Below are 12,799 nucleotides of genomic sequence, written 5' to 3' on the forward strand. Positions count from 1 at the left end.
GGAAGGGGCAGAGCAGGCAGGGCAGGGATTACCAGCTGATGAACTGCCTGCCACTGCCAGCTCATCCAAGCTACAAGCACTAGAATAACAGATAAACATCAAAATTTTTAATCAGAAGTGGTCTTTGTGTGGCGAGCCTGACTGCCTCAGGAGCTGACACAGAGTTGATGCTGAAATACGAAAGCCACGGCTGTTTAGTCAGAAGGTGCTGAGTGAGAGCGAGGGAGGCCGCCCTGCGTCCGGCCGTGCCCGGGCTGCTCTCGCGTATCCGCGCTCAGCCAAGCCACTCCTTAAAGAGGAGAAAGGTGGCACAGGCTACGACTCCAAGACCTAGCATCTCACAGCCACAGTACAGAAGCCAGCCTAGAAGATCTGACGGCGCCCACGGCCACAAATGCCGCACAGAGGAAATGTGCCCGGAACCGGCAGGCGGCCACAGACCAGTGGCCGGGGCGTCTGTGCGGTCAGGCCGCCCCCACTGTGGCCTGAGCCTGGGCGGTTTCCAAGGCAGACTCCCCGAAGTCCCGAGACACTCACAGACAAGGCTGCTCTGAGAGTGAGGCCGCCCTCGAGGCTGCAGAGGCGTCGATGACTCGGCGGCCAGGGGCCGGCTCTGACCTGACAAGACGTCAGCTGTCTCTCGACCTTAACAACCACGCGGCAAGAAGGAGCCCGGGAGAGCGGCCTGCCACAGGAAGGAGCGGGGAGGCGCCAGCGCACCGGGAGCCACGCACCTGGACCATGAAGTACTCGCAGAAGCTCCAGCCGGGCTCCGTCCTCTTCTCCCTCAAGGTTCTCATGTCATCCTCAAACTTGCCTAGGTTTTTGGTAAAAGACATAAGAAGCAAGGTCCTGAGTTTGGTCAGGAAGGCATTCCAGGATTCCTGAGTTCGAGAAGAGTCCTTCAAGGGGTCGGAGAGCACGACACACCTGCAAAGACAGGAACAGGCTCTGGAAAACCCTCCCCTCGCACAGCGCCCCCGCCCGGTGGCTCCCGCCTCCGAGGTGCCCTGGCTCCGCCCCAGCCATGAAGAACAGCAGGCGGCCAGAACCCGGGCTGGAGGAGGCCGCACGCGACCTGCTTAATGCCGCACCAGGGGAGGCCGCGCTGCTACGAGGACCAGAAAGGGGGATGGGGTCGGAAGTGCTGCGTCCTAGACCCTGCCTCCAGCGCTCTCTGGAAGACAGGGAGTCGCGTCACAGTCCCCAACACTCATCCTGCAGCCCCAAAACCTCGTGGGTCCATGTAATCGAAAGGACTCAGTGTGCACTTCCTGACATGGTGCCCCAGGGCCACCCGGCAGGGGAACAGGCGCCACTGCGCCAGCTCTCACCCCGCCAGCACTCCCCCTGCTTTCCCACCCCAGAGTTGGTGTTACAGGCGGTTTTGCAAATCAGTGAAAAACAGACAGCGAAGGGCACACAGGGGCTGCTGCAGATGAGCTGTCCTGGGCTTTAGTCTCAGCGGGGGCCTCTCCTGGGGCACGGGGTAAAGTCTCAGTGCTATCGAGCTATCGCCAGCCACTGCGGCCTGACTTCCATCCCCAGCCAGGGAGCGACCCACAGGGCGCAGCAGACCCCTCCTGTCTCCCGCTGCTCCCCTCAGCAGTGTGTCTCAGTACACTGCTGCCCACACTGTCTCTGGGGAATCCTCTCACCCCCGCACCTCTGGCCTACACCCCAGCTCTTGTACGCAAAAGTAAAAATAAATCTTTAAACAAAAAAAGCCCCACAAAATTTGAAAAAGCGTCAGCGAGTTCAATTCTGTGCCTGAGCAGCAGCGGGAACGGCCGGGGAGCCTTGCAGGCCCGGCAGAGACAGACTGGCGGCCAGACAGAGGCGCCGACGTGGTGCACGAGCAGCAGTGCGCCCTCCGGAGAGCCAGAGGTGAGCGTCCCACAGCCCAGGCCCCAGTCAGGTCCTGACTAAGCCCCAAACATGACCTCGCCTGTTGTGACAGCTTCCGAGGCCATCGGCCCTGACTTCATACATACACACAACTGTCCCGTGTCTCTCGGCCCCTGCAAGTTGCCACTTAAGGGCAGGCGCTGGCACGGGCTGCGTCACGCCACAGCCAGCGGGGCGGGCACTTCCACCGTGCACCTAGGGCTCGCGCCTTGCCCTGCCTGACCCTGCAGCTGCGTTCTCAGGCGCCCCCACCCCAAGGATGCAGCGTCTGGAGCCATCTGTGTAAGCCCGGGTACCACGCTGACCGCAGAGAGGATGACCCGGGTGTGCAGGAAGCCACATCCCACTGGAGCAGAGTGGGGACTGGCTCCCCCACCCCCCACCCCTCCCAGGACCTGGGGAGCTCGAGCGCTGTGGCAGGAACGCGCCTGAGAAACGAGCCGGGCTGAAGGAGGCCGGCCCCCCAGGGACGGCCACAGCTGGAGCCGGGCGAGCCTCCCCCAGAGAGAAGGAGCACAGCCGGGGGGTGCGGGGGACCCGGCTCGGGGGGAGGTCCCCGTCCCTGGGACCACGTCTGTCCTCAGGAGTGTGTGGCGGTGTCAAGGTAAATGTGCACACGGGGCCCAAAGCCTCACTCGGGGACCCTGCAGCACCCAGGGGCCGCGACGCTCCCCCCATGCTGACACCGTCAGTGTTCAGAAAGGGGGTCTCCTCCGAGGGGGTCACTGTTCACTTTCCCCTGGCCGGCCAGGAGCTCCGGAGGATTGGGCCAGTCCTCAGCACTGCGGTACCCACTCCGGAGGCAGCAACCCGGATGCCGGGTGCGGGGTCTGCATCGTCACCCAGCAGGCGGAGCGCGAGGGCCGCTTACCTGTCACTCTGTTTATTACAAAAGTCGTTTCTTATTTTGTCCACAATGGAGGTCCGGGGAAGGATGTTGGTCTTGTTCTTCCTCTTGGCGTCATTCTCCACCACCACGACCAGCCAGTCTGAGGAGCTGTGGGCCTTCAGGACGTTCTGCCACCGGGTGAGGTCGTCCTTCACCGTCGCCTTGTACACCTCGGTGTCCTGGAACAGCCGGCCCGAGACGGCGCGTCAACAGCGCCTTACAGCCAGATGCAAGATGCTGCCTCGTGACAGCCGACAGTGGCCACAGAGCCCACGGGCCCTGGCCAGGCGTGAGTCCCCCAGACTCAAGACCCTGCGGGAAGGCGGCCCAGTGGCCTCCGGGGAGCCTGAGAGGGAGTGGCCCAGCAGCTGCACCGGCGGCCGTCTGCTGAGCAGGGACTTCCTCCTGTGGGGCCGAGGCCTCTGTCCCAGCCTGTCGGGACACCCGCCCGGGGACGCCGCAGGCCGCAGTCCCAACTGGACAGGGCGCTCATGGGAAGCCCAGGGCCTTGCAGAGGCCCCCCACAGCCACATCTAAAACCCCAGCTGCCTCTGGTCATGTCACGCAACCCCAGGGACGAGGACTACGGAGGCTTCCTGAGCACTGTCCCAGCAAGCCCACGCGTCACCCGCCCAGGGCATCCCGCCAGCCCCACAGCCCGCACGCCCGGCCCCTCGGGCAGCGCCGGCGCCCTCCTGCCCTGGCCACGCCAGCAGGAACGCCCGCACCTGCGCACCAGTGACGCCCGAGACCTCAGGCTTGGTCCAGCCCAGAATGAGGCGTCTAAACCTCGGGCACTTCCGTTGGGGTCACTGCCCCAGCCCCTCTGCCAGCGCCCTTGCCCAGCCAAGCGGCTCTCGGCCCGGCTCAGGCGCACTGGCTGCTGTGAGCCCCGCACCAGGCGAACCTGGCCCCGTGCCTCTCGCTCTGACTCAAGAGAGCTCCAGAAGGCAGCGCCTGCCACCCCAGCCCCGCTTTAGCACTGCTATCCTCGGCTTACATTAAGAAAAAGCACAACCTGGGCCCTCCTGGTGGCGCAAGGTGTTAAGCACTGCACTATGAAGCAATTCACAGCCACTGCAGCACGAGTTTGATCCCCAGCCAGTCAGGGAGCAACCCACATGGCGCAGCAGACCTCTCCTGACTGGCCCGCTGCTCCCCTCAGCAGTGGATTTCGGTCAATCTGCCTGTTCTGCTCCCTGCTCTATCTTTGGGGAATCCTCTCACCCCCCACATCTGTGGCCCGTACCCCAGCTCTTGTATGCATACATAAATCAATCTTTAAAGAAAAAAAAAAGAAAAAGAAAAAGCACCACTCAAAAGAGCCTCTGCGGAAAATGATCTGGCAAAAAGTCGACTTTCTGTAAGAACAAAAAGGCCGACAGAACCCCACAAGGCGCCATGAGCAGCCGAGCACAGATGGGACTGATTCCCCATGGCAGGAAAGAATGGGGGGCAGAAAAGACACCCAAGGATATAAAGACCAAAAACAACCTGAATTTGGTAACAACTATCAGCCAAAAAAACAGAAAAAAAAGCCCAAGTACTAGAAACGTGAAGAAAACGCGGGCAGGCCGCGTGAGGTCAGCCTCGAGACAACGGCTGTAGAGGCTGAAGGGAAAAGCACTTCATGGGCAGAGCAGCAAAGACAAAGGAAGTGTCCCCCAACTGGGGTACTCCAACAGCACCCCGTGCCCCCGCAGCCCCGTGCCCCCGCAGCCCCGTGCTCACGCAGCCCCGTGCCCCCGCAGCCCCGTGCCCCCGCAGCCCCGTGCTCACGCAGCACTCCGTCCAGTAGATGTGGAGGAAGGGGAAGGTCAGCAGAGCCTTGTTCCCTTCCTTGGGCAGCAGCTCCTCCTTGAACTGCACGAAGTTAGACTCCAGGTGGATCATCTTGGGCGCACGGCCGTAGGACCTAGAAACGTTCTGAAGTCAGGGAGGCGCTGCGGGACGGGGGGCAGGCAGGAGGGCGCACCCGTGAGCCTGGCGGACACCAGCCTGGGGCGAGCGCGGACCCAGGCCTGCACGGCGCTGGCGGGGGGACACTCCTCCAGCAGGCTGGCCCGGGGGAGCAGAGCCGTGCCCCCAGACGCGCCGGCACAGCGCGAGAGCAGCTTGTCTGTGAAGCTCCCCAACATGGGCCAGAGGCCTTTGTCCCCGCGCAGCTCCAGGGCACCAGGGCGTCTGTGCGGTTTCGCTGCTTCTAGAACTGAAGCCGCCCGGTCTCCCTTCCTTCACATGTAAGGCGCCCGCCCCAGGTGGGCAGCACCACCCCTGGCGACAGCCCTGTGCCACCACCCAGCACACAGGCAGCCGCCAGCTCCTCCCCGGCACCCCTCAAAGGCTGCCCTCCGCCGCCATCAGGAAGGCTCCCCACACCTGACACTTGACGAGGCGGGGCGCGTGTCTTCCGAGAATGGGAACGTGGCGGTCTCCCCAGTGCAGGCCAGTGCCCTCCGGCCCAGGGGGCGTGGAGGGCTCCGAGCTGCCGCCTGTTCAGCCCATCTGTGGGCACTGGAACAGCCCCCACCCGCTCGCGCGCCTCCCCAGGCCTGCAGGCTGGGCGAGAGTGACTCTCACACCCCCTCGCAGTGGGCGCCCTTGCCTGTGCCGACCCTTTCCCACCAGGCCTCGCCTCTCCTCAGAGCCCAGGTTGGGCGCCAGTCTACACACCGGGGCCGGCTTCCTCCCCAGCCCTCCAGCTCTCCCTTCTCCCAGAAAGGCGCCGACGCGCCCCTGCTGGCCTGCTCCGCCCCCTGCACCTGCCCCCTTCGGTCTTTTCTTCTCATTTCGCGAGGTTTCAAGAACCGGAGAGAAAGACAGGCGTGACACGTGCCTGCCTCGCTGCCTCTCCCCGCACAGCCCGTCCCCTTGTTTGTGGACACACTGGTTTTTGTCTATTTTTCAGACTGCGCAGAGGCGGCGCGCCCAGCGGAAATCCTTCCCAAATCTCACCATCGCTTCTGGCGACGGCCCTGTGCCCACCGAGCTCCCCGCCGCAGCACGGGCCCCCCCCCACACACCGGGCAGCTTTTCTTCCTATCTTTCTTTTGGAGCCATTTTTTGTGAAAGAATTCTGCGCCCTCTTTCACTTGTCAGCAAGGAAGGCCACCCCCGCAGCCCTGGAAGCAGGAGCGAAACATGGGCCACGTGAGCAGGGGCCTGGGCCTCTGCCCGAGCTGCGCTCGCCCTTGGGTACATGCAAAGCCACAGCCGGCCCGGAAGGACCAGGTCACGGCAGCAGCCACAGGGCGTGTCTGTACATCTCGGGGAGAGTCGGAGTACAACCAAGTCTCCCCCGCGGAGACTCAAAGTCAACACCCCCCCCCCAACAGCACAGGTGCACACAGGGCGGGCCAGCCGCCTCCGCTCGCTGTGGGCGTCCTCGTCCCAACGCCCCTCCCGAAAGGCACACAGGCCACGGGCGGGGGCGCAGGCCGGCTGAGCGTCTGAGAACCCACGTCTCTGCGCAGAGCCTGGCCGGGGCGCGCTGACGAGCGCCAAGAGCGGGCACCACTCATGGTGAGCTGTCCTGCTAGGAACATCGACCAACCGCTCCTGGAGCAAGACCCACAGGAGACGTGCGCCAAGCTCCCCAGCAGCGGTGCCGCCCCACGCAGGCCCAGCCAGGACCTACCTCCTCCACTCCATGGGCTCGCGCGGGAGCTGCTGAGACAGTGTCGGGTAGATAGACGTGAACAAGTTCTGATCTCCAGCACCTGCAACGGGAACGAAGAGAAACACGGTTATGCATTTTCAGGCGGCTCCAGGCAAGTTTGGAATTGATTTCTGTGCAGGCTGCCAGTCAGCAAAATAACCACAGCAAGCGTCTCAAGAAAGCCTGCACCAGGGCCTCCCGGGGGGAGCAGCGGTTGAGCGCTGGGTTACGAGGCTGCCCGCAGCCTCTGCAGCGCCAGTTCGATCCCCGGCTGCTCCCCGGCCACCGGAGGAGGGTCCCACATGGCGCGCAGACCTCTCCTGCCGCCCGCTGCTCCCCTCAGCAGTGTCCTTCGGTCCTTCTGCCTGCTCTGCTCCCCGCTCTGACTCTGGTGAATTCTCTCACCCTCCCGCGCTTCTGACTGTACCCAGTGCTTGTATGAATAAATAAATCTTTAAAAAAAAAAAAAAAAAAAAAGAACGCAGGGTTACAGGCACCCAGGAGGCCTGTGGTCGTGTCGGGGTCCGGCTGTGCAGGTGTCCCGTCAGGCCTGCACAGGGCGCAGACGCGCCCAGCGAGGCTGCGCCACCTTGGCACTAACAGCCACAGACAAGCGTGGCCCCTGGAGCTCCTCGTGATGCCTTCAGGGCTGTCCTGGAGGACCCTGCTCACCGGGGCGGGGGCGGAGGGCCAGGGCAGGAGAGCCTTCACACCGCCCTGGGCCGAGGACAGGTTCCCCAGCCGGATGCTGCATCCTGGGCCGGCTCTTGGAACGCGTTGTCGTTTCCGGGGGGCAGGAATATGCTGACGACGTCCAGGGCCGCAGCCGCTGACCCAAGGAAGCAACGCTCCCTCGATGCTCAGGCTAAGGCCCAAGCTTTCTGAGGGGAACTTGAGGGACAAGCTCTTCCCTGGGGGCAGATGGGGCGTGGCTCCCCGGCCCCTTGGCAAAGCTGTGGGAGCCGAACGCGAGGGGCCCCAGGTCTTCGTGTCCAGTGACCCCGCCCGCCCCCCCACACCCACGTCGCCACTGCAAACCCAGTGAACCGACCGGCTACGTGCCGGCGGGTGGGGAGCCGCGGACTCAGAATCACCCCCACGCGGCTTGTGAGTTCCAAGGCGCCAGCAAAAAACGTCAACTCTAAAATTTGTACAATGACTAAACAAATCCATGAGAAAAAGAAACATCCCCAGGCACGCACCAGGTCCTGAGGCAACCAAGGGGGCCCTGTTACCGGCGCCTTCGTAAGTTGCTCACGTTTTTCTGATCTTGCAAGCCAGGCCCTCAAATGCTATCCAGGCGTGAAAAACCCCACGGACCACACCAGCAGGAAGCCAGATAACACCACTCGCTTTCCTGGGGAAAAACCCCGTGACGACGGAGAGCGACCGCAGGAAAGGGCCTTCTCCTGAGAGGCCGCCCCCGTATCGACACCGACGGCCCGAGCCCAGATGCCAAGAAACCCCCCGGCCGGGACGCGGGCCCGTCCCCGTGGACAGGCGCGGCCGGAACAGCGGCAGCCGCACGGCCAGGGCCCTGGGGAGGGGCGCCCGGGCGCCCACGCAGATCCTACAGGCAAGGGCGCCCAGACACCCGACCGGGCCCCGACCCCGGAACCCACACGTCGGCGAGATGCGGTTTGGACAAAGAGTCTCCGGGGTCAGCTTGGCGCAGGGCTTCCGGGGAGCGTGTCCAGCCGCCGCAGGCGCCCACGGGCCGGGGCCTCCAGGCTGGTGCCCCCCGAGCCTCAGGCGGGAAGGCGGCCCTGCGGACATCTCGGCTTTCGGCGTCCTGTCTCCAGGCCCAGAAAGCTGGCTTCTGTCCTGAGTCACCCGGAATCTGATCGTGTTACAGCAGCCCCACGAACCAGCGCAGCCGGACCCGCAGAAACAGGGGTGCCGCCCCCGATCCTCCGTGGAAACGCACAGAGTGGCGGCGACCGTCAGCTCGGGGGCACCTCCACGCGCACGACATGCTGGCGCACGGCCCGGGGCCTCGGGACAGCTCCCGAGGAGGCGCCAAGACAAGCGCAGCCCAGGAGAACGCCTGCGGACCGCCCACCGGACGGGGCTCGCCTACGGAAGCGCCGCGCGCCTGGACGCAACAGCGGCCCCGCTGACAGACGGGCCGAGGAGCTGAGCAGACATCTCACTGGAGAAGACACTCCAAGGGCTAACGTGCGCAGACGGGCGCCCCCGCTGTGCGGGAAGGGGTGCGGAGGGTCAGGCGGGGACTCACCGCTCGACACGGAGCGTCCCTGTGACGGGCGAAGGGCCTGTCCCGACCCGCCTGCACGCTCCGGACACGGGGGGCAGCAGCTCTAGCAGCAGAAACGCACGACAGGAGGTGGGGCGTGGGTGCATCCCCAAAGAGCGCGGCAGGCAGCACCAGACTCAGGACCACAGCGGACACAACTCCAGCAGAGGCTCCGCAGGCCGCGGCCAGCGCAGCAGAGTGCGCCGGCGGGAGCAGCGAGTCATGGGCCCAGGAGCTGCCGAGAAGGACCCGACCGCGAGGCTGGACATGGAGAGGTGAGGCCACTCGACTCCAGAAGCGCGCAGACCTCACGGACCGCCCGCGGGTTGGGTGAGCGCCTCACAGGGCTGCTTGGAAAACCCCAGGGGCCCCTCGCCAGGTGGGCGAGTCTCAAGCTGAACCTCGTCCAGCAACGAGAGGCCAGGAGAGCCCAGTGTCCAGGGCAGAGTTGGGAGGACAGTTTCCCCTTGGGGTGATTCGGAAGCAAATTTCAAACTGCTCTCCTGACTCAGCCCTGCAGAGCCTGGGTCGGGGGAGGCCGCAGGGGTCCCGGGAGCAGCCAGGAAGCCACGGCCGGGGGCCAGAGGATGTAGGTCTGGGCGCCAAGGCCCACGAAGTCTCTGGCGGTCACCTGAGCGGTTGACCCGGGTCAGGCACGGGAGGGCTGGCCTCAGCCGGCAGGGCATCCTCTCTGCCAGCCCGGGGCAGAAGCCAGGGCCAGCAGAAGGCGGCTGGAGCAGGCCGGGGGGACGCAGGGGGCTTGGGCCGGGGAGCGGTGGTGGAACTGAGGCGTGTTTTGGAAAACAGCATTTGCTGACAGCCCGGACGCTGCCGCGAGAGTCAGGGGGACTCCGAGGTCATCAACGTGTCAGTGAAAAGTACCAAACGCCCTCTAACACCGCAACGCCGAAGACCCACGCAAAAGCCACGTCGAGAGCAGCTGACAGGAGGCTGCTGAGGAGTGGGAAGGAGGGGAGGGCGCAGGGCGGCCCCTGGGGGCTGCGCACACGACACCCCGGGGCCCAGAGAATGTCGCGTGGGCCGGCCCCGAATCTGCTGAGACGGATGCGTCAACGGCCCTGGCGGGGGGCTTCCAGGGGAAGACCAGCTGGGGGTCCAGCCATCGCGCGGGGCCGTTTCAGCGTCATCAGCGCGGGGAGAAAACCCAAACGCTGCGAGTCACCCGCGTGCGCCAAGGGCTGCTCTCCTGGAAGCTCCTCGGAGCGCACGGCGGCCAGGCACGCGCGCGGGCCGCGCACAGGGGCTTTCACTTCTCCACTGACGCTCACGTTCACCCAGGGCCGGGCTACGCGCCAATCCCCCAGCGGCGTGCAGGAGCCCGCGGGCCCACAGGCACAGCCAACCCACAGCCAGCAGAGGCAGGCGCAGCCCACGGAAGAGCGCCGGACCCTCCGGAGGAGCCGAGGCCAGTGCCGACTGTGCTTTCCAGCCACCGCTATGCTCACAGCATAAGGCGCCACCGCGATGAAAGGCAGGCACCCCAAATCACAGAAAGTCAACGCAGCGGCAGCCAAGCCTGCCCAGGCCCAGGCCGTGCGGGCCCTGCAGGGCCCGCCTCCCGCGGTGCTCGGAGGCTGGCGTGAGATAAAGACTTGCATTCACCTGCATCCTTTTTTCCAAACGGCTGCTGTTAGCAAGGGTTAATATACTGTCCGGACCCCACTATTTAATTCCGAGGTTAAATACCCCATCCGGCCTCGGAGGTTCCACAAAACCATCACCAGCCACGCACGGCTGTGAACAGAGAAGGCTGACGCCCCCGCGGCTGGTGTTCTGGTGCCCTCTGCACACCCACCCTTGTACCCCAGCAGCCTGCAGGTGGTGCAGGCGGGGCCTGGTCACAAGTGGGGCGACGCACACCCTGGGTCACGCACCTTAAGATCTAACTGCTGTGACCCTATGCGGGAGAGACGATGAGCCAGGGGCAGCCAGCAGGCCCTCAGCCCCACCCAGCCGCACCCGAAGGCAGCTTCCCCAGGGAGCAGGGCTGCCGGCTGCCCAGTGCTTCTCTGGGGCGCTGGCTCCCCGAGGCGCATCTGTGTGCATCGTCCCTTTAACTGACATTGCAGGTTGCTTTCTGGTCGGGAAAACAGAGGGGCTGTCCCCAGCACCCACTTCTGGACTGGGTGCCCGGGACCGAGCGCTGACCCTGCCACCCGCCATCACAAATGCTAGCCGGGCACAGACCGGCTGGGGTCCAGCCGCACAAGGGGCTGTGCCGGTGTCGCCAGGGCAGGATCCGGCAGATCGGGAGCCCCAAACACAGAGACTCAGGGAGGGCAGACCCGGTGGGCACCAGGCGGCCTGTGGGGAGCAGGGCCCCTCAAGCTGATGCCCGCAGCTGGGGAGGAGTCGGGAGCTGGGGAGTGCAGCTGTCTCTATACTGCAGCAGAGACGCCCCAAACCCGGGGACGCGGAGCTGACAGGCCAGAGTAGGGGGTGAGCCCGCTGGGCCCGTCCCAACACAAGCACCTGAGCCCCGGAACAGGAACTTGGGCATTCCCAGCACCGCTGTCGGCCCCACCCTTCAGAGGCCTCCCAGGGCCACGGCTTCTCTGGCGTGGCCTCCGTGGCCCTCTCCCGACGGCAGGCCGCACGCCTCCCTCCGCCTCAGAGAATCGCCGGCACAGTTTGCGAGGTGTCGGGACGTGCCCCTCCGGGCCTCCCCTCGGCTCACGGGCCTTGTGGAGTCACCGGGCCGGCCGCGGTCAGCACCGCCCCAGGAGGCCTCGGGACAACTCGCTTCCACTTAGAGCAGAATGTTCTAAAGCCTGTGAAAAAAGCTGCAGACAAGCAGAAGCGCTCTCGCTGAGCAGTGAACAGGCGCAGCCGTCCTCAGGGACCGAGGCCGGCATCTCAGAGATGGAGACAGAGTGTGGGCTGGGAGGACGCACACCCGGAGCCCCACAGCCCGGGGTGGGTTTGGCCTTGTCTACGCGGCTCAGGCCAGCTCCTCCCTGCCCTGCGCCCCGGGAGGACGGGAGGGTAGAGGGCCGGGCCTGGCTTGCCACTACTTCGGGCATGGGGGGGGGGCGCCACACCCCCTCCCTCAATCCCCTGCAAGTCCACTAAAGCCACTGTCCTTGCTGAGACTCCAAGGAGGCCAGCGTCCGCAGAGCTCTCGCTCTGAGCCCTGCCTGGGGGAGGTGGGGGTGGCCGTGTCCCCCCCCCCCCCCCCCCCCCCCCGCCACACGCATGACCGCGACCATGAAACGTGGACCTCAAACACGGGGTCGGGGGGCAGCGCCTGACCCAAGGGAGTCCCGGGACGTCCTCTTCAGAAACTGGGGAAAACCCTGCTGAGCACCGACCAGCCCAGCCCAGGCACCACATCAGCAGCACGGGGTGCCCCAGGGCGGGGAGCCCCAAGGGCGGGGACCCCAGCAGCGGGCGGGTGGCACTTGGGGCGCAGCTGCCAGGGTCTGGGGGACACGAAGCCCAACGTGAGGGCTCCGCGCCCGCCTGCGCCTGCAGGGAGCCCGGGGCAGACGCCGCGGCCAGAGCCGAGGTGCGGGAGGCGAGCCGCGAGGCGGCTCCCGGGAGTCCCCGCGTCCAGGCGCGGCAGCAGCGCGGACTTCGAGCGGGCGGCGCCGGGAAGGCGCCCGGGCGGGCACCAGCGAGCGGGCAGGCGAGGGCTCGGCCGGGCGTCCCCGCGCCAGGCTTCTCCCGGGCGCAGGCGGCGGCGGCCCTCGGGCCCTCCCAGCGCCCGCGCTCCAGTCCCGCCGCGGCGCCCCGGGGCTTCCCCGCCGCGGACGGAGCTCGGCGCCCTCCGCACGCCGGCAGCGCCGGGCCCACCCCGCGGCGAGCGGCGCCGGAGGCCAGGCGGGGGGCGCCGCCGGCCCGGCCCGGCCCGGCCCGGCCCGGCCCGGCCGGCCGCGCGCCCTCCCGGCGGGGCCGCCCCGCGCGCCCCTGGGCCCGAGCGCCGCGCAGGCGGCCGGGCGGGGGGCGCGGGGCGGGGGCGCGGGCCGGGCGGGGCCGGCGCACTCACAGGTGACGATGGGCTTGTTCTCCATGGTGTAGACCACCGGCGGCGGCGCGCCCGCGGGGGCGTCCATGGGCGTCCGCG

The 12,799-nt window shown here is 66.3% G+C and overlaps 1 protein-coding gene across 3 annotated transcripts in view; it reads right to left on the minus strand.

The window, feature by feature from the left end:
- The window catches only part of TRAPPC10 (trafficking protein particle complex subunit 10), a 36,846-nt gene extending 24,047 nt beyond the window's left edge, over positions 1–12,799 (minus strand). The window contains exons 1-5 of one of the 3 annotated variants that reach the window (XM_037524866.1): positions 12,722–12,799; positions 6,435–6,516; positions 4,577–4,712; positions 2,780–2,976; positions 735–930 (exon numbers count right to left, since the gene is read on the minus strand). In XM_037524866.1, coding sequence (XP_037380763.1) covers positions 735–930; positions 2,780–2,976; positions 4,577–4,712; positions 6,435–6,516; positions 12,722–12,788 — 678 coding nt within the window. In that variant the 5' untranslated portion in view covers positions 12,789–12,799. Of the gene's footprint in view, positions 1–734; positions 931–2,779; positions 2,977–4,576; positions 4,713–6,434; positions 6,517–7,127; positions 7,415–12,721 lie in introns of those variants that run through there. The other 2 variants (XM_054700245.1, XM_037524867.2) reach the window with 2 other exon arrangements.

This window comes from Talpa occidentalis, unplaced genomic scaffold, assembly GCF_014898055.3.
Source record: "Talpa occidentalis isolate TD23 unplaced genomic scaffold, MPIMG_talOcc4v2.1 talOcc4.4, whole genome shotgun sequence".
In the NCBI taxonomy this organism is placed as follows: Eukaryota; Metazoa; Chordata; class Mammalia; order Eulipotyphla; family Talpidae; genus Talpa; species Talpa occidentalis.